The sequence below is a fragment of the Papio anubis genome, chromosome 9 (genome assembly GCF_008728515.1).
Source record: "Papio anubis isolate 15944 chromosome 9, Panubis1.0, whole genome shotgun sequence".
Taxonomy (NCBI): Eukaryota; Metazoa; Chordata; class Mammalia; order Primates; family Cercopithecidae; genus Papio; species Papio anubis.
In genome coordinates, this window is record NC_044984.1 from 60,833,148 (window position 1) to 60,854,016 (window position 20,869).

The 20,869-nt window shown below is 40.4% G+C and overlaps 1 protein-coding gene across 11 annotated transcripts in view; it reads right to left on the reverse strand.

The window, feature by feature from the left end:
• GRIP1 (glutamate receptor interacting protein 1) overlaps positions 1-20,869 on the reverse strand; it is a 720,325-nt gene that overhangs the window by 108,537 nt on the left and 590,919 nt on the right. For all 11 annotated transcript variants that reach the window (XM_031651086.1, XM_031651082.1, XM_031651081.1 and 8 more), the window contains 2 exons: positions 8,176-8,323; positions 5,801-5,970 (listed from right to left, as the gene is read on the reverse strand). In XM_031651086.1, the coding sequence (XP_031506946.1) occupies positions 5,801-5,970; positions 8,176-8,323 (318 nt within the window). The remainder of the gene's footprint in view (positions 1-5,800; positions 5,971-8,175; positions 8,324-20,869) is intronic.

The following is a 20,869-nucleotide window of genomic DNA, read 5'->3' on the forward strand; positions in this document are numbered from 1 at the left end:
TTGAAATTGGCATCCCTTTTATGTTTTAGAAAATCTTTATCACGTTTCCATTCCAGTTTCAATGTTAAGATTTGATATTCCACCCAGTGTTCTGAAATATGAGCAACATAATGTTTGTTTTTACGTCTGATATGAAGTTTTTCATTTAATAATCTTAAAGAACTAAAAATAACATATGAACTTATTTTATTTTTCTAGAGGTGGGGTCTTCCTGTGTCACCCAGGCTGGAGTGCCATGGTGTGATCATAGCCCACTGTAATCTTGAACTCCTGGGTTCAGGCAATCCTCCCGCCTCAGGCTCCTGAGTAGCTGGCACTACAGGCCCATGCCACCATGCCCAGCTAATTTATCATTTTTTATTTGTGTGGAAATGGGGGTCTGCCTATGTTGCCCAAGCTGGTCTCAAGTGATCCTCCTGCCTCAGCCCTGAGTTGTTGGGATTACAGGCATGAGCCACCAGGCCTGGATTAACATATGCATTTATATCTCCTTCTACTTTGATGATTCTGGTGTTAGGTGTCTTACATGTGAATATGTAGAGAGGTGAAATACTCTATGCATTGAAAAGAGGGGTCATTTAGAAAAGAACTTAAGTTATATCAACTGTGACGCCAGTTGAATTGGTCAATTCGCATCCTTTCTAGAATGAAACAGTACATGAAAAAAAAGCACTAGCATGGACAGATCACTGAGGGGTGAAGCAGACGTGGGTTTCAGCTCTGCCTCCAGCCCTTCCTCTCTGTATGACTTTGGCCGGCTACTCAGCCACTCTAAACCTGGATCTCCTCAAACGTCAAATGGAGATCATGAAATCATCTACCTCACAGGGATACTGAGAATTAGGCAAATACGGTGCTTAGCATGGTGCTGGTACACAGAAGAAAAACAAATGAATTCAGAGTATATTGATTTGTCTACTTTTCCATCTATGTGCTAACAATAAAGTATCTTTTAAAGGAAATAAATTTATCTTTCACTCAACAAATTTCACTCACTGGACATTTAAGTTTAGAGAATTTCTCAGAAATCTGCAGCAGAAACTTTCATAGCCACTATAATTTTGTTGCCCTAAACCATCTGGCCTGCTCCTTCTACTCAACTGCTTTGTTTGTGGTTTGGATTCCCCCGTCTCTCCACTTTCCTAATTCAAGCTGCCACCTCCTTCATCTAGACCACTGTAACACCTTCAGACGTGGCTCCGCAACTCATCTCCTGCATACCCACCTTTCACAACACAGTTAGGGTGGCCTTCTAAATACGTAAGTCAGATCATGCTACTCATGTTTGAATAGCTTATTTTTTTTTTTTTTTTTTTTTTTTGAGACAGAATTTCACTCTTGACGCCTAGGCTGGAATGCAATGGTGCAATCTCAGCTCACTGCAAACTCTGCCTCTCAGATTCAAGCGATTCTCCCATCTCACCCTCCCCAGTAGCTGGGATTATAGGTACCCACCACCACGCCCAGCTAATTTTTGTATTTTTTAGTAGAGATGGGGTTTTGCCATGTTAACCAGGTTAGTCTCGAACTCCTGACCTCCGGTGATCTGCCCGCCTTGGCCTCCCAAAGTGCTGGGATTACAGGCGTGAGCCACTGCGCCCAGCCTGAATAGCTAACTATTACAAAGAGAATCAAATGCAGCCCCTGCCTATCTCGCTAGTTTCATCCATATCACTCTCCCCAACATTTGTATATTTTAGCCATACTGATCTTATATGTACTCTTAGAACAAGTCAGGTTCCTTCCTGCCTCAAGGCCTTCGCACTTGCTATTCTTTCCCCAGTTGTTTGTATGACTGCCTCCTTCTCATCATTCAGGTCTCACCCGAGGTGCCACCTCCTCAGAGAAGTTGTTGCTGATCTCCCTGGCTGAAGGAGCTGCCCTCCCCGTGCTATCTCATTATTGTTTTACATTCTTCATGGTACTTATTGCTGTCTCAAACAGCTTTATTTATTTAATATATTTTTAATGTTTGTCTGTCTATACTAGAATGTGAATTCTATAAGAGTAGGGATATACTTTGTCTGTCTTGCTCATTAAATATATTCTAGCAACTAGAACAGTGCCTAGTATATAATGATTAATATATGAATGAATGAACAAATGCATAAATGAACGGGAATATCAGCCAGAGTGTCCATGTGAACACTGCAGCAGCATTTTCCTTGAGATAAAAGAGTATTTATTGCAGAGGATGTCCCTAACGGATTTTGTCTCACCATCCTCATTCTACTTTGGGTATACAGGAAGACATTTTAGCAAGATGCAGTTATTACTGGGTCTGGCCAATTTACAACCACAGACACTTTAGCGTACTTTTCACAAAGTACCATCTGTTTCAAATGAAGCCAGGGTACAGTGAATGCACTTTGGGATTCTACACCCACCTTTTGACCCACTTCTTCACTGAGAGCTTTGAAAATTACTGGGCATTTGTTAGGACTGCCAAGCACAATTAATAAGTCAATAAGGAAGATATTATTTACCACCTATTGCTTCCCCAGACTGTGCCAATTGCTGCAGGCAGGTTAAAGGTCATACCCTTTACCCTGATCTTGAATTATTACTGGGGATTAAATCTTCACACGTATAAAATAATTAAGAGACAAAAATAAGATAGTGCACAAAACTATATGCTATGGATGATGAATGCAAAAGGTGTTGAACAAATAATGTAGGACAAAGAAGACAGCTGCTGCCTATTTTGAATGTACACTCCAAATGTTTTCTGTTTTACAGTGGTATACTTGATAGGCAAGTATTTCCAGAGTTTAATAATAAGATGTTACATTTTTAGCATGTCCTATCATCTTACAAAAAGCACTTATAGACACTCTCTCATTTAATACTGCCGATAATCATAGCCTACTTTCATTAAGTACTTATATACTAGGCACTGTGCTAGGTGCTATATGATCGATTAGCTCAGATAATGTTCAGAATATTCCTTTGAGGCAGGTATTATTATGATGCCCATTTTACAGATGAAGCAACTGAGGTATAGAAAAGTTGGGTAACTTGCTTAAGGCCCCACGTGGTGGAGTCAGAGGTGAAGCTCTGGACATGTGATCCTAAAGTCCCCACTTCAGCCACCAGACATACCACCTTTTCCTATGGGTATGTCTAAGTCCCTTTTTATGCATAAGAAAACAACACATTTAAAATATTACGGTTTGTGTATCATTTCATGGTGACATCACTACTGTAGTCTCAAGAGATATATGACCACAGAAGTTACTTTTCTTTCTTCTCTAATTGCAGCCTCTTGCTCTGTTCAGGATGTCCCAGAGAGCAGACCACAGCGGCTCCAGTGGTAGCCCTAGAGCTCTCAAATGGAAGGTCCTCCTGGTACTAAATGTGTTGAGTCTAGTGACTCTGGTCACATTTTCCTTTCCAAAATGTCAGTTTCCTTCAATCCAATTATGTCTCCTGAAAACCCTCAGTGGGAACAATTTCTAATGTCACTGAAAACTCATTTTTTTGTCAGCTTCTTTAATGCTGCTATGTATCAGTGAAAGGCATAGCTAATCTCTTATTCCAAGTTGAGATATTCATTTCTACATTGCCCTGAAAACTCTTTGGTGTATGCTTTGCTGCTAATAAAATCTGGAAATTTGGGAAGTGTGTTGAGAGACACACTGTTCAGGCATCAGAGATCTTGAAAAAAACAATCAGAACTTTCTTGTGGAGAAAGGGTAAAACTATGTAAAACTCCATTAGTCAAAAATGTAAGTTTGAGAATTGTAAACATAATAATAATTTTGTGTTTGTTTTTCTTCTTTACTATGATTTAATTATGTTTAGGAGCCAAAATGTATTTCCTCTTGGAAATGCAAGTCTGATTTTAATGTGCAATACAGAGGAAATCCCTGCTTGATAAGAAAGACAGTGAACAACTTTCAGTAAATGTAGATGATGGAGTCAGAAGTGGAAGCTGGAATTACTTAAACTTCTATCAGCTTCCTATCCCTGCAACAAAAACAACATCAGGTTTTCCACAATAAAGGCAAAATTCATTCTTAGTCCATATATTTTAGTACATAAATTAATCTTAAGTTGCTTTGGCAGGTTAAAAAGTTTAATATTCCATGAGTTGAAAACATTTGAATTATTTATGAATTATATATAGGGACAACGAAAGAAAAATAAAAGAAGTTGCTAAAGACGCTAACATTTTAAAAGGGTGTGGTATGCATTTCCGATTCGCTGATACCAGAATTTAGCAAGCAAAACCCCATGCTGAGAGAGCACTACAGTGTGCATTCTTATGGCTACTGTGCTTCAAATCCAGTGATGACTGCCAGTTAATTTAAAGAAACTTAAACAGCTTCAGAAATCTCTCCTCTCTGCCAGAGTGCAGGAAGGGCCCACGGGGCCTCCTGATAGGAATGGTGTGCATCCTTGTGAACAGCACCTTCCCACAGCTGTTTGCATTTCTATTCCAATACTGTGATGCTGATTTTCTTTTCATAACCTGCCTATGCTGCATCATTTCTCTACTCCAATGTGTAAAATTAAAATCTGATAAGGGTAATGTTGTACTAGAGATTTTCATTAGCTTCAGGGCTGTCTAAGCTCCATTTAATTAAAAAGGTTACATCCAGCTGACTGATTTAGTATGAAAATTATCTGGTCCCTCTTTCCCCCCACTCCAGACTGTGGAGAAGTACAGTGCGTTTTAGAAGGTGGGAGACACAATACAAATGACCCCCTTATAAGCAAAATTTCAATTTCAGAGAAAACTGCACGGTGTCTAAACATACAGAAATGCATTATCCTCCTTCAGGCCACCCTGACAATACTAGTGAGGCCTCTAATTTCAAGGAGTACAAAGGAATGCTGTTTGGTTTAAGGAATAGGGCAGGAGAAGGAGTAGGAACAAAGATCCTACTGGAGAACTTGACTTCATTTGATTTGGGGCTCAAAGACCCCTTTCTCGTACCAGGTTTTGCCTAAAGATGCCTAGGTAGATGGTGTAAACACTCGGCAAATGTATCTGTGAATTTCAAGGGAGTGAAAATGCAGATACCTTCAGCTGACACTTTTTATTGAATAAATGGAGTCAAATATTCTGATTCTCCCAGACAAGATTTTTGGTCACGCAGGTTGTTCTCTATCCTAAGAAAAAAACTACACTGGCAAAAGACAAAATATATTGAAAACTAATGCTTCACATAACTGGTTCCCTCTGATTCCTGCCAAATATTTGAAGGTTCTGCCATCAAAATCCACTTTGCTTATTTATTTTTAAGTGAGAGTTTTACTATTTGCCTTCGTTGGCCTTCATCTAGACTGGAAATTCAAAATGAATACCAGGAAGTCAAATTATTTGCCTTCTCTGCACATTCAATTTGCACCAAAGACTTTGTAAAGAAAAAAATACTAAATAGCACTAGCCTGAAAATTTTTTCCTTGATGTTATGGTTTCAAGTAAATTATGTGTGGCTTGGAAAAAAGACTTTGGAAGATGAATTTGAGTAAACAAACACAACCTTGTTTTAAAAAGAAATGATGAGTCTGATCAACATGGTGAAACCCTGTCTCTACTGAAAATACAAAAATTAGCTGGGCATGGTGGTAGATGCCTGTAATCCCAGCTACTCGGAAGGCTGAGGTAGGAGAATGGCTTGAACCCAGGAGGCGGAGGTTGGAGTGAGCTGAGCTCATGCTACTGCACTCCAGCCTGGGGGACAGAGTGAGACTCCGTCTCAAAAAAAAAAAAAAAAAAAATACTAACTCTGCTAGAGGGAGCAACACTGTGAGGGCCAGAGAAAGAGCTTGATCCAGGTAGATATCTCACCATGGTCGGGCCCCTTTAGGGCCAGCCGTGTCTGATGATGGGGAAGGATCTCAAGCTTGACCTGGTCAGTGGTGTTGGCCAGGAACTGGGTTGCTTCTGCAAGTGTACAGTACTCCATGCTGGTCCCGTCGATGGAGAGGATGTGATCTCCCACGTGCAATGCGCCACATCTACGGAAAGGAGAAATACTCAGTAAGAGGTGGTGCCTACCTCTTTGGAATCTGACTTTCATGTATCTCATAGTTAAACTTTCACACAGTTTTCAATTACTTAAAAAAAAAAAAAAGAAAGAAAAGTTTGAGTGTTATAGGAAACACCATCTGTCAAATTTTAAGTACCTTGAATATGAATAAGGAGGTAAAACCTTGTGGAAAATACAGAAAAATTCAAGGAAATGTTTTCTCTTGTCCTTCTCTAAAAAAAAAAACAAAAAAAAAAACTTATTTTGGAGTGCTTGTGTGGAAAGTTGAGGGAAAGTGAGCAAGAGGAAAGGGAAAAACAGGAAAATGTTTCCCCTGGACTTTTGTCTGTGTTTGTTTGTTCTAGGCATTTCTATCTGTAAACATGAGTTGGTAAATCTTCGGAATCTCAAACATGACTCTCAGAATTGGAATAGGGTCTATTTTATGTGTGAAGAAGAATAACTTGGCGAGATTTCGGTAATACTTCCTTGGAATCCTCACACAAGCTCCAAGATCACCAGTTCTTTATTATTACATTATTCTGGAGTTGAACATGTAGTAGTGTAAAAGCTCTTGATAATGGTAGAAATTATGCAGGAGTCAAGTGAGTAATAAAACCAGGCCTGCATGGTGAGTCAAGGGGAAAGATGGGGGCAGGGAAGGGGCTGGCTGCTACATCTTGCTGAGCTCAAGAGCTGGCTACTGGATGAGTTGAGAAAAGTTGGCACAGCCATCAGCATCTCCACATACCAGTCAAGTGAACAGCTCCTTAAACTGGTTACCCCCTGCAGAATGCGAAAAAACAGAGGGAGAAAATTAAAGCACTCTGCGCCACTGAACTGGAGAACACCCCTGGATCAATGGCTGTCACTGATAAGGACTGAATGTCAGGTAAGACCACAGTGGAGCTATAGACTGACCACACTACTGGGGGTTGCTGCAGTTCACTGCACCATGGCTGGAGGTTTTCCGGGCAGGTTGAGGGGCACATAGAGAAGAGGGCTGGAAACATACAGGGGAGACTGGTCATTCAGGTGCAGTATATCTATAAATTCCCAGTGTGAATAGTCTATTTCTCAAGACAAAAGCATTTCAAGTCATCTCTTCCAACTAAAAACGTAATTCCACATTTTTTGCACTTGGAGTGCTTTAGCTATGGGAGATGAGGTTTTTCTTACCAGGAGCTGTAAAATAATTTATTAGATGGAAAGGTAGTCTTTTTTTCCTTCCCCTTTTACCTTGCAAGTATAAAACATTAATTAGAAACATGAAGTTTCATTTTTATTGTAGCATTGAAGCGAATAATATTTTAAGAGACCCTCGAAGGTTGTAAAATCCTAAGATTTACATGCTATGAGAGTATAGGACTTTTTTCAAGTATTGTAAAAAATATTTTAAAAAGTATTGTTTTATTTATTTAAGAAACAAAGAAATCAGATTTTATGGTAGCAGGATTTAATTGTCAACAATTCAGGAAAACCCATCACTGCTCTGCACGGGGTTTAATAAAGATCTACTCCGTTACCCTACATCAAGAACAGGCTAGTGCCCTACGACACAGCAAGAAAACTTGCTTAGTTGCTTGTTTTTTTTTTTTTTTGGTGGCTAAAGGCCACACCAAACCACCAAACATCTGGATGAGGTGAAGTGACATTATGGGGTGGCTGACACATAGGTGAATTTTTAAGCCCTACAACAGTAACTTGCTTCTCTGTGTGAAACCTGTATAAACTGGCAAGAGAACTGTGTGTGTGTTTGTGTATGTGTATGTGTCTATGCATGTGTATATGTGTATCACAAGTGTGTGTACATATGTGTTTATATATACTTAAAATTGCACACATGCACTTTTGAAAAAGAGGCACTTTTTTTTTGTTTGTTTGTTTTTGAGATAGAGTTTTGCTCTTGCTGCCCAGGCTGGAGTGCAATGGTTCAGTTCACTGCAACCTCTGCCTCTTGAGTTTAAGTGATTCTCATGCCTCAGCCTCCTGAGCAGCTGGGATTACAGATATCTGCCACCACGACTGGCTAATTTCTTGTATTTTCAGTAGATGGGGTTTCACTTTGTTGGCCAAGCTGGTCTCGAACTCCTGGCCTCAGGTGATCCGCCCGCCTCAGCCTCCCAAAGTGTTGGGATTACAGGCATGAGCCACCACGCCTGGTGGAAAAGTAGGCACTTTCTACAATACTTACCTGTCTGCAATACTTGCAGATTTGATTTTGTCTATGACAATGACTTGTTTGTTACAGCACATCGAGGTAGTTAGGGCAACCCCAAGGCTGGCACCAGGAGTTTTGGCAACTTCAACTAGTAGTGGCCCGGATGCTGTTGCCACAGAATCTGTCAAAGAACAAATTTCAGAAAACAAAACAAAATAAAACAAATAAGCAAAGACATAAAAGAAAAAGATGAAGAATATTCAGTTTGATATTAGCTTGTTAGTTTTATCACTGATACTTACATTTCCCTCCATATAATATCCCCACAGCCAATGATAAATTCATAGGGCACCTCTTAACACACCTGTTCCATTCAGCTTGTACTGTATTAATGTATGTGTAATGTTCATCTCTTCAATGAGATTTTAAGGTTCATGTCACTTGGGATAATATCTCTTGTATCTTTATCCCCTCCACAGTGCTTGGCACAATGCCTAGCATATACTAGGTCTTTCAGTAAAAGTTTTTTAAATTAATTACTTAATTTAATCAATATCTTAGCACCTACCAGGAATAAATAGATGGATAGATGAATGAATGGATGAAAGGATGGATATAAAAAAGAAAGGAAGGAAAGAAGAAAGAAAGGGAGGGAGGAAAGGAGGGAGAAAGGAAAGAAGGATGAGTGGGTGGATAAATAAAAGAATGACAAGATGGATGGAAGGATGAATGGATGGGTAGATAGATGATTGGAAGAATGGATGGATGGATGATGTCTCTAGCCAAGTAGTAGGAATGGTCCACTAAGTTGAATTTGTAAAGGTTTGGGGTCTTTCCCTCCTCTGGAACTCACTTAGGATCACCTCCCTCTCAAGCATAACTTCATATATGCTTTATTTTTGACTTGGAACATTCTTTGTTCCTTCAGCTCCTTCTAACATTCGTGGACTCAATGCCAACATCAATTCCTTGGGAAGCCTAAGTCGTAATTTGGTAAGATGACTTTCACATGTGCTTCTACAGTCTGCTGTATTCCTGCTGTTGTAGCATACATTTCACTGGTTCATAGTGGCCAGTATGGATGATGTGCCTGTGTTCCTTGGCAGATTGTAAGCATGCTTGAAGGCAGATACTATGTCTTGTCAATCACACCATTCTCAGTGCCTGGTATAATGATTAGCACATCGGAGGTATGCCACTAATAGTTGTAGAATGAATGCATGAACAAATGAGAAAGTTCATGATGTTGCTTAAAGCTCAGAAGAGCCACACGACACAAGGGAAAGAGTCTGGGACATGGAATTAAAACATCTGGATTCAATTCCCATTTTCACAATATTTGTGTCATGGTATCTAAGAAAAGACCAGTTACTAAAACTGTCTTTTTATTGTATTTTGACAAAATTGACAATTAACAATACTAAAACTTTCTAAGCCTGCTTGCTTACCTATAAAATGATATCTTTTCCACAATGTTTATTAAAACCAAACCAATGAACAAAGCACTTTGTTACACATATAGGATATTTTCATTATTGCTATATTATGACCTCAAGCCTTTGAGTCATCTCATTTTTCAACACTGCATATTGGGTCTGTAATCCTTTTCTAATTTTCGACTGTTCTGATGTTTGACACTCCATTAATACAATTTTGCCTTTCTGTAAGAACATCTTTATCATCAAGGCCCCACTCAGATATAGTGAAATAGGAAATCTGTATTCCGATTGCTGAAGCTCAGGTAATATGCATTGAGTCATAAAGCTGAAAGGTCCATGGGAGAGAGCCATCTTCAGTTTGAGATAAATTATTTCTTAAAGTAAAGATGACAATATCCAGGTCAACAACATGCATATCCAGTGCTAAGGATTCTTGCATGTATTAACACCATGTTTCCTGACTGGTAAGATTGAAATGTTAGTCCTTAAAAAGGTTAAGAGATCATTAGGGCCTATACCTCTTCCTGTCAATTCCAGAGCAAGCAGAGTTTCATTAATAATATCTGCAAGAAGCCAAAGGTCTTAATCTACTAAGAGTTTTTGGCTCTGGGGTATTACAACTACCCCAGATCCTACGGTTGATTTGCCCATGAACCTAACTATGGTGGATGCTACTCTCTGCTCTCACTCACCTTGCTGTATTAATTTCCCTGATCTCCTGACATCAGACTAGGACCAATGACAATGTCCTGGCTTCTCTCTCTCCTTCTCCCTCATTTGCTGCTTTGTTTCTCTCCAGAGTCTCACCTGGTCATCATGCGTCCTGCCTTACTCTCACCTGGGAGTTTTCAGTGAGTGGGCCCCGTGCCTATGTGCAATGGTAGTTTGCACCTCATGCATCTCAGTCAGGAGACCCTAGTAAAGAATCCTTGTCAGTCCCTGCAGCCTCTGTTTTAGTTGTCCTTCTGTCACTAAGGTGGTTAATTTGCCCACCTCTCAATTTTAAAGAAGATCTGTGGTTGAGCTCAGTGCACACAATGTGATGCCTCTGGCTTCACCCCCAGCAGTTGGCCTTCCTCCTTCTGTTCCTTAAGTATGCTGCAAAGCAACCTTTTTCTGCTCAGCCAAACCCCACATGAGCTCTGGCCTACCAGGGCCTTTTCTCACATTACCTTTCTAGAACTTTAGAATGACTAATTTTGATTTCTCAAACCCACTCTCCATGGTCTTGTTGGATTTTAACAGGTATGTTTGTGGGGTGACAATCACTTATTTTCTTCCTCATGGTTTTGTCATGTCTAAAGATAAATTTATTTTGCTTAACAGGTGAAAATGATAAAGTTTCTAGATTACTTACTACTTAATCTCTTTTAGAAATGACAGAAACTGCTAGGTGTTCCCTGATATCTCATCTTCCCTTCTTTTGTCAGTAATAGGGTTTCTAAGTTTTAGCTGAGCAAATGGCTGCCCAGTTAAGAACCACATTTCCCAGACTCCCTTGCAGCAAGGTGTAGCCATAGGACCAGGTTCCAGCCAATGGGAAGTGAAATGTGACATGTTTCAGGATGTGCTCTTAAAAAGAATGGCTGTGCCCCCCTCTCCCTCATTTCCCCCTTGCTGGCGAAATGTGGGCTCAGAACTGGTAAGCCATCTTCAATCATGCAGACAAGAGCATCAAGCCATGAGATAGATGAAGCCTAGGTTCCTAAAATCTTCAGATTTCTCAAGAGATTGAGAAAGAAACTTCTATCATCTTTATGTGAGCATTGTGAGTTTGGGTCTTTGATACAATGACTGAATTGGTATTCTAATAGGCCTTTTCATTTGAGAGGACTGCGCCAATGTATCTGTCTTGGACTATTATTATAAGAAATGGCTATTTAAAGTAGGTATTTGCAGGTGTAAATTTTATAAAACTACAACCAATCATTACTCAGTACTCACACAAAGTATTCACTTTTCTAAAAAGTACTAAATCATGATTACACATGAGAGTTTCTAAAGAGGTCATCAGGTTATTCAAAAGGTATTTAAATATAAACCCTTTAGTTTTTTTTTTTGAGGCCGAGGTCTCGCTCTGTATAAGCAGGCTGGAGTGCAGTGGCCGGATCTCAGCTCGCCGCATCCTGCTGCCTCCGGTTTTCCGCGCCATTCTCCTGCGCGCCAGCTCTCACAGGTAGCTGGACTTCGGGCACCATACCCTCGCGGCTAGTTTTTTACGTATTTTTTAGTAGGGGCGGGTTTTTGCGGTATTAGGATGGATCTCGATCTCTGACGCAAAACGATCCAGCCGTCTCCGGCGCCAAAGGTAACTGGAGTTGGACTTGAGCCACTGCGCCCGACTGGATTTTTTTTTCCTGCTGGCCTGTATATTTGTCAAAGTATTAAAACTTATATTTTTTTGTGGTTTTAATGTTCCAATGATCATGAAGAATTAACATGAAATTGTTCTGGTAGAAAGAAATGACAGGAGTAGGAATATTAAGAAGCTTAGGAAAAGGATGCCAGATCCTCTGCCATCATTAAATTAAAGGGGCGAGAGGAGAGGCATCACGGCTACACGTGGCTGGGCTGAAACTAGAATAAGTCTCTCTTCCCAGTACAAGCTTTATTAAAACTGGCAACAGTGCAAATGGTGCTGTTTGGAGTGCAATATTACTAATGAAATCTCTTTTAAAACTTAAAGTAGAAAGCTTTACAGTTCTGGGATAAGACTAATTCAAAGTCATGGTTAAGGGAAGAGGCAGTGTGGTGTTATACGGGACTCAAGGCTGGAGCTGTGGACCAGCTAGAGGATGGTTCTTGCTATATCATCAACTCAGCATGTGGCCCGAGCCATCATCTCCCTTACACCTCATTTTCTTCACTTGTAAAATGAAGAGATTTGAATAAAACTTCCCTAGTCATGACAATCTGTGAATCTACAGAGAAATAATGATGCCAGTTAAGTAGCTCTCCAGAGAAAGTTAAGGCAGGTTAACCAACTTTATGAAAATATACACTAGCTAGAATCTAAATCCCAATATCCTACAAATCAACAGAAGAGGTGAGCTGCTAGATAGAAAAGTGATTCCTGATAACTGATGTTTATAAAGGTGGGATGAAAATCCTCAGATCTTTAAATATTTGGATGACAATAATAACATCCTTTAAAGACTGAGTTTGGAGGGATATCTTCCACCTTCAAAGAGACATCACATAATATGAAGCTTTCACATTAAGAAGTTTCCAGGGCACAACTACAACTTTCTAGCAAGATTCTATCATAGTAAGGTCCTAATCTAACCAGAAAAAAATGATGAAGAAAAAAGGGTGCTTATCTCATGAAAGACAATCAGGGCTTATTGATAGTAGTTAACAGAAGCTCAGTCTTATATTATCTCACCTCAGTAGCCCACAGTTTCACTTACCTCAGTCACTCTTAAATCCAGCACACATCATTCCCCCAAGCTCGTATTTGTCACTGAGAACAATTTTTGGACGTCTCCTAGGAACATCGACATATGTCCCAAACTGAAGAGTGAGACCACCCTACTCCATTGCTTCTGCATGTTTCCTTCTCCAGTGGTGGGTTCATGCTGCACTCCATCACACAAACCAGAAACCCAAGAACCATCCCTGGTCCCATCTTCTCCCAGATCTTTATAAATTTCTCTTGATTTTACCCCCTAAATAGCTCTCAATTTCATCCTTTCTTTCCATCTTCACGATCACCATTTTAGCCCAAGTTACCATCATCTGATTTCCCCATATCCTCTCATGCCCTTCACCTTCCCCAATCCAGAGTGATCCTTTAAATTGAATATCTCATCGCGTTAATCCCAAGCTTAAAACCTTAAAACAGCTGTTCTGGTAACGGAGTACAGGTTCTTAACATGGTCTACAAGGACATGTACGATCTGGCTTCTGCTTCCTTTACCAGTTTTATCTTCCACCATTCTGCCCTGCTTCTCTCTGTTCCAGTTCTGAACTCCTATTTTAGTTATTCAAAATGCTGTCAATCCCTGCTACAGTGCCTTCATTTAGGTTGTTCTCTCTACCCAGAATGCCCCACCTCTTCCTGTCCCTTCCTTCAGCTCCTTTTTTTTTTTTTTTAAACAACTGCTCTGCTCAAATGTCACATCCTCAGGGATTATGGCCCTGGCCTGCAAACCATGTCAACCTGCCTGTTATACACCTTAATAGAACCCTATGTGAATGCAGTGGACACGAGGAAGAGGACACTGTTTGGCTCTAGGGGAATCTACCAGACCTGCTCATCTGCAGAGGACTCTGAGCAAATTATGTTGACTGACAGCTGAACAGAACCATGGGGTAGAGTATGCTGTTTAAGTCAGGTCCCAGCAAGAAACACATGACACACTCAAATTAGGATAACTTGAGAAGAGTTTAATAAACGAACAACTTAGAAAAGTGGGAGAAGCTTATAGGGAAACTACAAGGGATGATACAGTACTCTGGGGCCAGAAATAATAGGGATCGTACCCTACTAAGCCTGAAAAGGCAAAGAATAGAATTGCTAGTAGAACCAGGATTTGGAAGGACCTAAGTGATGAGGGCTCCTTGACATGAGCTGGGACCTTCAGTCAAGGGACCAATTTCAGTGAACCCACAAGGAAGAAGTTGAGAGAGTAATACTTTTCATCATTGTCCTCCCTTCCCCTGATCGACTGCCATCATTTCCTATTAGCCAAACTCAACTGGAAGCCAGAGGGCTTGAGAGCCCATAGTGTAGACCATATAGGTCATGGCAGAGCAGCAAGAAGGGTGGCAAGTGGCTCTGGAGGTAAAAAGGAGGATATTCTTATTTGTGTATATCTCTACTCATCTTTACACAAAAATCTTGAGGCTGTTTGCTTGAAACAAAATAAGTAATATAAGGAAACAACCAGGAAGAAAGAGTCTACAAATGCCATACCCCAAGGGTTAATAGAGTTTGACTGCACTGCAAGCATGACACTGAACTATAAGTAAATCCATAGGTACAGAAAGTAGAAGTACAATTAGTAGTTGCCAGGGTTGCTGGGGAGGGAAAAATGACTGCTTAATGGATATAAGGTTTCCTTTTGGGATGATAAAAATGTGCTGGAGTTAGACAGAGGGGATATTTGCACAACTCTGTAAATGTACTAAGTGCCACTGAATTGTATCTTTAAAATGATTATTTGTATGTTATGTGAATTTTGCTCCAATAAAAAGAATGACTCAATTTCCCAGAAACCTGAATAATAAAGAAAACATAATCAATTATGCAGTTCTCACTATTGGAAAGGAGGACGTCTACTAGTCCCTGTGGTGGAAATAAAGATGATTCTAGCAGGAAGCGCTAAAGATACCTCTCTCATGGGCTTTTATATATAGATGGTGGTAAATGACATAATGGATAACGCCCTCAACACATTTTATGATAGGATGCAGAGGTAGTTTCCAACAGCTGTTCCTTGATCAAGGTTGAGATATAAGATTAAAAAGCAAATCAATGATGGTGTCTCTAGAATGGGACGAGATAATGTATTGGTCAACATGATGTAAAGGTGGATCCCAGGGTAAACAGACTGAATGTCTCTTGGGATCTTTGTTAGATGTCAATCTTTTCTCTCACTTAGGTTTTGAAAAGAAGCTGGATATTAGACAATTCAAGGAAGTCCCCTGTGATGAGGCACTCATATGGTGGCATTTTACGTAGGTGACTAGGACCAGATCCATATGCTTTGGGCATCAGATGAATCAGCAGCAGCATTAATGTACTCTCAGGAGGCTGGGGAAGCCTAATTATATTCTTGCTAGGATAGAAGGCTGTCCACCTCATAGTTCCACGGAAGTAGACTTTCTAAGTCATCATCCATCCAACAACATGAATTTAAAAACTATATTTACTGACTGCCAACTATATGCCATGTACATTGAAAAGTAGTGGGGATGCAAAGATGAACATTCACTATTCCTTCTTTCCTTCAAGTAACCCCTTGGGATCCCATGCCAAGAAGGTGGGGAGTAGTGTTGAACTCCTGGATTCCACTACAGAAATATATTCTGTTGAATCTCATTAAGTTTCTAGTTACTTTTTTTCTTTTTAATGTACTGTTTGCAATTCCTCTCTTCCTGCCCAATGAAATCTTTAATATAATATGGTCAAAATGCTTATGAAAATATTGAGTTATCTGGTGGCTGGCAAGATGGTCAAACAGGAACAGCTCTGGTCTGCAGCTCCCAGCAAGATCAACACAGAAGGCAGCTGATTTCTGCATTTCTAACTGAGATACATGGCTCATCTCACTGGGACTGATTAGACAGTGGGTGCAGCCCATGAAGGGCAAGCTGAAGCAGGGTGGGGCATTGCCTCACCTGGGAAGCACAAGGGGTTGGGGAACTCCCTCCCTAGCCAAGGGAAGCTGTGAGGGACTGTGCTGTGAGGAATGGTGCACACTGGCCCAGATACTGCGCTTTTCCCGTGGCCTTCACAACCAGCAGACAAGGAGATGCTCTCCAGTGCCTAGGCCACCAGGGCTGTGGGTTTCAAGCACAAAACTGGGCGGCCACTTGGGCAGACACCGAGCTAGCTGCAGGAGTGTTTTTTTCATACCCCAGTGGTGCCTGGAATACCAGTGAGAGAGAATCATTTACTCCCCTGGAAAGGGGGCTGAAGCCAGGGAGCTCAGCAGACCCCACCCCCATGGAGCCCAGCAAGCTAATGTCCACTGGCTTGACATTCTTGCTGCCAGCATAGCAGTCTGGAGTCGACCTGGGATGCTTGAGCTGGTTGGGGGAGGGGCGTCCCCCAATACTGGGGCTTGAGTAGGTGGTTTTCCCCTCACAGCCTAAACAAAGCGAGTGGGAAGTTCGAACTCGGTGGAGGCCACTGCAGCTCGGCAAAGCTGCTGTGGCCAGACTGCCTCTCTATATTCCTCCTCTTTGGGCAGGGCATCTCTTAAAGAAAGGCAGCAGCCCCAGTCAGGAGCTGAGAGATAAAACTCCCATCTCCCTAGGACAGAGCACCTGGGGGAAGGGTCAGCTATGGGTGCAGCTTCAGCAGACTTAAACATTCTTGCCTGCTGGCTCTGAAGAGAGCAGCAGATCTCCCAGCACAGCACTTGAGCTCTGCTAAGGGTCAGACTGTCTCCTCAAGTGGGCTCCTTGAAGGGACAGTGCCTCCTGACTGGGAGACAACTCCCAGCAGGGGTTGACAGACACCTCTTACAGGAGAGCTCCAGCTGGCATCTGGTGGATGCCCCTCTGGGATGAAGCTTCCAGAGGAAGGAACAGGCAGCAATCTTTGCTGTTCTGCAACTTCCACTGGTGATATCCAGGCAAACAGGGTCTGGAGTGGACCTCCAGGAAACTCCAGCAGAACTGCAGCAGAGGGGCCTGACTGTTAGAATGAAAACTAACAAACAGAAAGGAATAGCATCAACATCAACAAAAGGACGTCCACAAAGAAACCCCACCCGTAGGTCACCAACATCAAAGATCAAAGGTAGATAAATCCATGAAAATTAAGAAAAACCAGTGCAAAAAGGCTAAAAATTCAAAAAACCAGAATGTCTCTTCCAAAGGATCACAATTCCTTGCCAGCAAGGGAACAAAACTGGATGGAGAATGAGTTTGATGAATTGACAGAAGTAGGCTTCAGAAGATGGGTAATAACAAACTCCTCCGAGTAAAGGAGCATGTTCTAACCAATGCAAGGAAGCTAAGAACATTAAAAAAAGGTTAGACGAATTACTAACTAGAATAACCAGTTTAGAGGAGAACATAAATGACCTGATGCAGCTGAAAAACAGCTTGAGAACTTTGAGAAGCATATACAAGTATCAATAGCTGAATTGATCAAGTAGAAGAAAGGATATCAGAGATTGAAGATCAACTTACTGAAATAAAGTGTGAAGACAAGATTAGAGGAAAAATAATAAAAAGGAATGAACAAAGCTTCCAAGAAATATGGGACGACGTGAAAAGACCAAACCTACATTTGATTGGTGTACCTGAAAGTGACAGAGAGAACGGAACTGAGCTGAAAAACACTCTTCAGGATATTATCCAGTAGAACTTCCCCAGCCTAGCAAGGCAGGCCAACATTCAAATTCAGGAAACACAGAGAACACCGTAAAGATACTCCTCGAGAAGAGCAACCCCAAGACACATAATTGTCAGAGTCACCAAGGTTGAAATGAAGGAAAAAATGTTAAGGGCAGCCAGAGAGAAAGGTTGGGTTACCCACAAAGGGAAGCCCATCAGACTAACAGCAGATCTCTCTGCAGAAACCCTACAAGCCAGAAGAGAGTGGGGGCCAATATTCAATATTCTTAAAGAAAAGAATTTTCAACCCAGAATTTCATATCCAGCCAAAATAACTTCATAAGCGAAAAAGAAATAAAATCTGTACAGACAAGCAAATGCTGAGAGATTTTTTGTCACCACCAGGACTGCCAGCTCCTGAAGGAAGCACTAAATATGGAAAGGAAAAACCAGTACAAATCACTGCAAAAACATACCAAATTGTAAAGACCATTGACACTATGAAGAAAATGCACCAACTAACAGACAAAATATTGAGCTAGCATCATAATGACAGGATCAAATTCACACATAAGAATATTAACCTTAAATGTAAATGGGCTAAATGCCCCAGTTAAAAGACACAGACTGGCAAATTGGATAAAGAGTTAAGACCCATTGGTGTGCTGTATTCAGCAGACCCATCTCATGTGCAAAGACACACATAGGCTCCAAATAAAGGAATGAAGGAAGATTTACCAAGCAAATGGAAAACAAAAAAGCAGGGGTTGCAATCCTAGTCTCTGATAAAACAGTCTTTAAACCAACAAAGATCAAAAAAGACAAGAAGGGCATTACATAATAGTAAAAAGATCAACATAACAAGAAGAGCTAACCATCTTAAATATATATGCACCCAATACAAGATTCATAAAGCAAGTTCTTAGAGACCTACAAAGAGATTTAGACTCCCACACAATAAGTGTGGGAGACTTTAACATCCCACTGTCAATATTAGACAGATCAATGAGACAGAAAATTAACAAGGATATTCAGGACTTGAACTCAGCTCTGGACCAAGTAGACCTAATAGACATCTACAGAACTCTCCACCCCAAATCAACAGAATATACATTCTTCTCTGCACCACATCGCACTTATTCTAAAATTGACCACATAATTGGAAGTAAAACACTCCTCAATAAATGCAAAAGAATGGAAATCATAACAAACAGTCTCTCAGACAACAGTGCAATCAAATTAGAACTCAGGATTAAGAAACTTACTCAAAACCACCACAACTACATGGAAACTGAACAACCTGCTCCTGAATGACTAGTGGATAAATAATGAAATTAAGGCAGAAATAAATAAGTTATTTGAAACCAATAAGAACAAAGACACAACATACCAGAATCTCTGGGACACAGCTAAAGCAGTGTTTAGAGGGAGATTTACAGCACTAAATGCCCACAGGAGAAAACAGGCAAGATCTAAAATTGACACCCTAACATCACAATTAAAAGAACTAGAAAAGCAAGAGCAAACAAATTCAAAAGCTAGCAGAAGACAAGAAATAACTAAGATCAGAGCAGAACTGAAGGAGATAGAGATACAAAAAACCCTTTGAAAAATCAATGAATCCAGGAGCTGATTTTTTGAAAAGATTAACAAAATAGATAGACCACTAGCCAGACTAATAAAGAAGAAAAGAGAGAAGAATCAAATAAACACAATAAAAAATGATAAAGGGGATATCACCACTGATCCCATAGAAACACAAAATACCATCAGAGAATACTATAAACACCTCTACACAAATAAACTAGAAAATCTAGAAGGTATGGATAATTTCCTGGACATATATATCCTCTCAAGACTAAACCAGGAAGAAGTCGAGTCCCTGAACAGACCAATAACAAGTTCTGAAATTAAGGCAATAATTAATAGCCTACCAACCCAAAAAAGCCCAGGACCAGATGGATTCACAGCCGAATTCTATTAGAGGTACAAACAGGAGCTGGTACCACTCCTTCTGAAACTATTCCAAACAGTAGAAAAACAGGGAATCCTCCCTAACTCATTTTATGAGGCCAGCATCATCCTGATACCAAAACCTGGCAGAGATACAACAAAAAAAGAAAATTTCAGGCCAATATCCCTGATGAACATTGAGACAAAAATCCTCAATAAAATTCTGGCAAACTGAATACAGCGGCACATCAAAAAGCTTATCCACCATGATCAAGTCGGCTTCATCCCTGGAATGCAAGTCTGGTTCAACATATGCAAATCAATAAATGTAATCCATCACATAAACAGAACCAATGATGAAAACTATGTGATTATCTCAAAAGATGCAGAAAAGGCCTTCAAAAAAATTCAACATCCCTTCATGCTAAAAACTCTCAATAAACTAGGTATTGATGGAACGTATCTCAAAATAATAAGAGCTATTTATTTCAAACCCACAGTCAATATTATACTCAATGGGCAAAAACTGGAAGCATTACCTCTGAAAACCAGCACAAGACAAGGATGCCCTTTCTCACCACTCCTATTCAACATAGTATTGGAAGTTCTTGCCAGGGCAATCAGGCAAGAGAAAGAAATAACAGGTATTCAAATAGGAAGTGAGGAAGTCAAATTGTCTCTGTTTGCAGATGACATGATTGTATATTTAGAAAACCCCATTGACTCAGCCCCAAATCTTTTTAAGCTGATAAGCAGCTTCAGCAGTCTTAGGATACAAAATCAATGTGCAAAAATCACAAGCATTCCTATACACTAATAATAGACAGAGAGCCAAATCATGAGTGAACTCTCATTCACAATTGCTACAAAGTGAATAAAATACCTAGGAATGCAACTTACAATGGATGTGAAGGACCTCTTTAAGAGGAACTACAAACCACTGCTCAAGAAAACAGAGTACACAAACAAGTGGAAAAACATTCCATGCTCATGGATAGGAAGATTCAATATCGTGAAAATGGCCATACTGCCCAAAGTTATTTACAGGTTCAGTGCTATCTTCATCAAGCTACCATTGACTTTCTTCACAGAATTAGAAAAAAACTAGTTCAAATTTCATATGGAACCAAAAAAAGAGCCCATATAGCCAAGACAATCCTAAGCAAAAAGAACAAAGCTGGAGGCATCACACTACCTGACTTCAAACTGTACTACAAGACTACAGTAACCAAAACAGCATGGTACTAGTACCAAAACAGATATATAGAACAATGGAACAGAACAGAGGCCTCAGAAATAATACCACACATCTACAACCA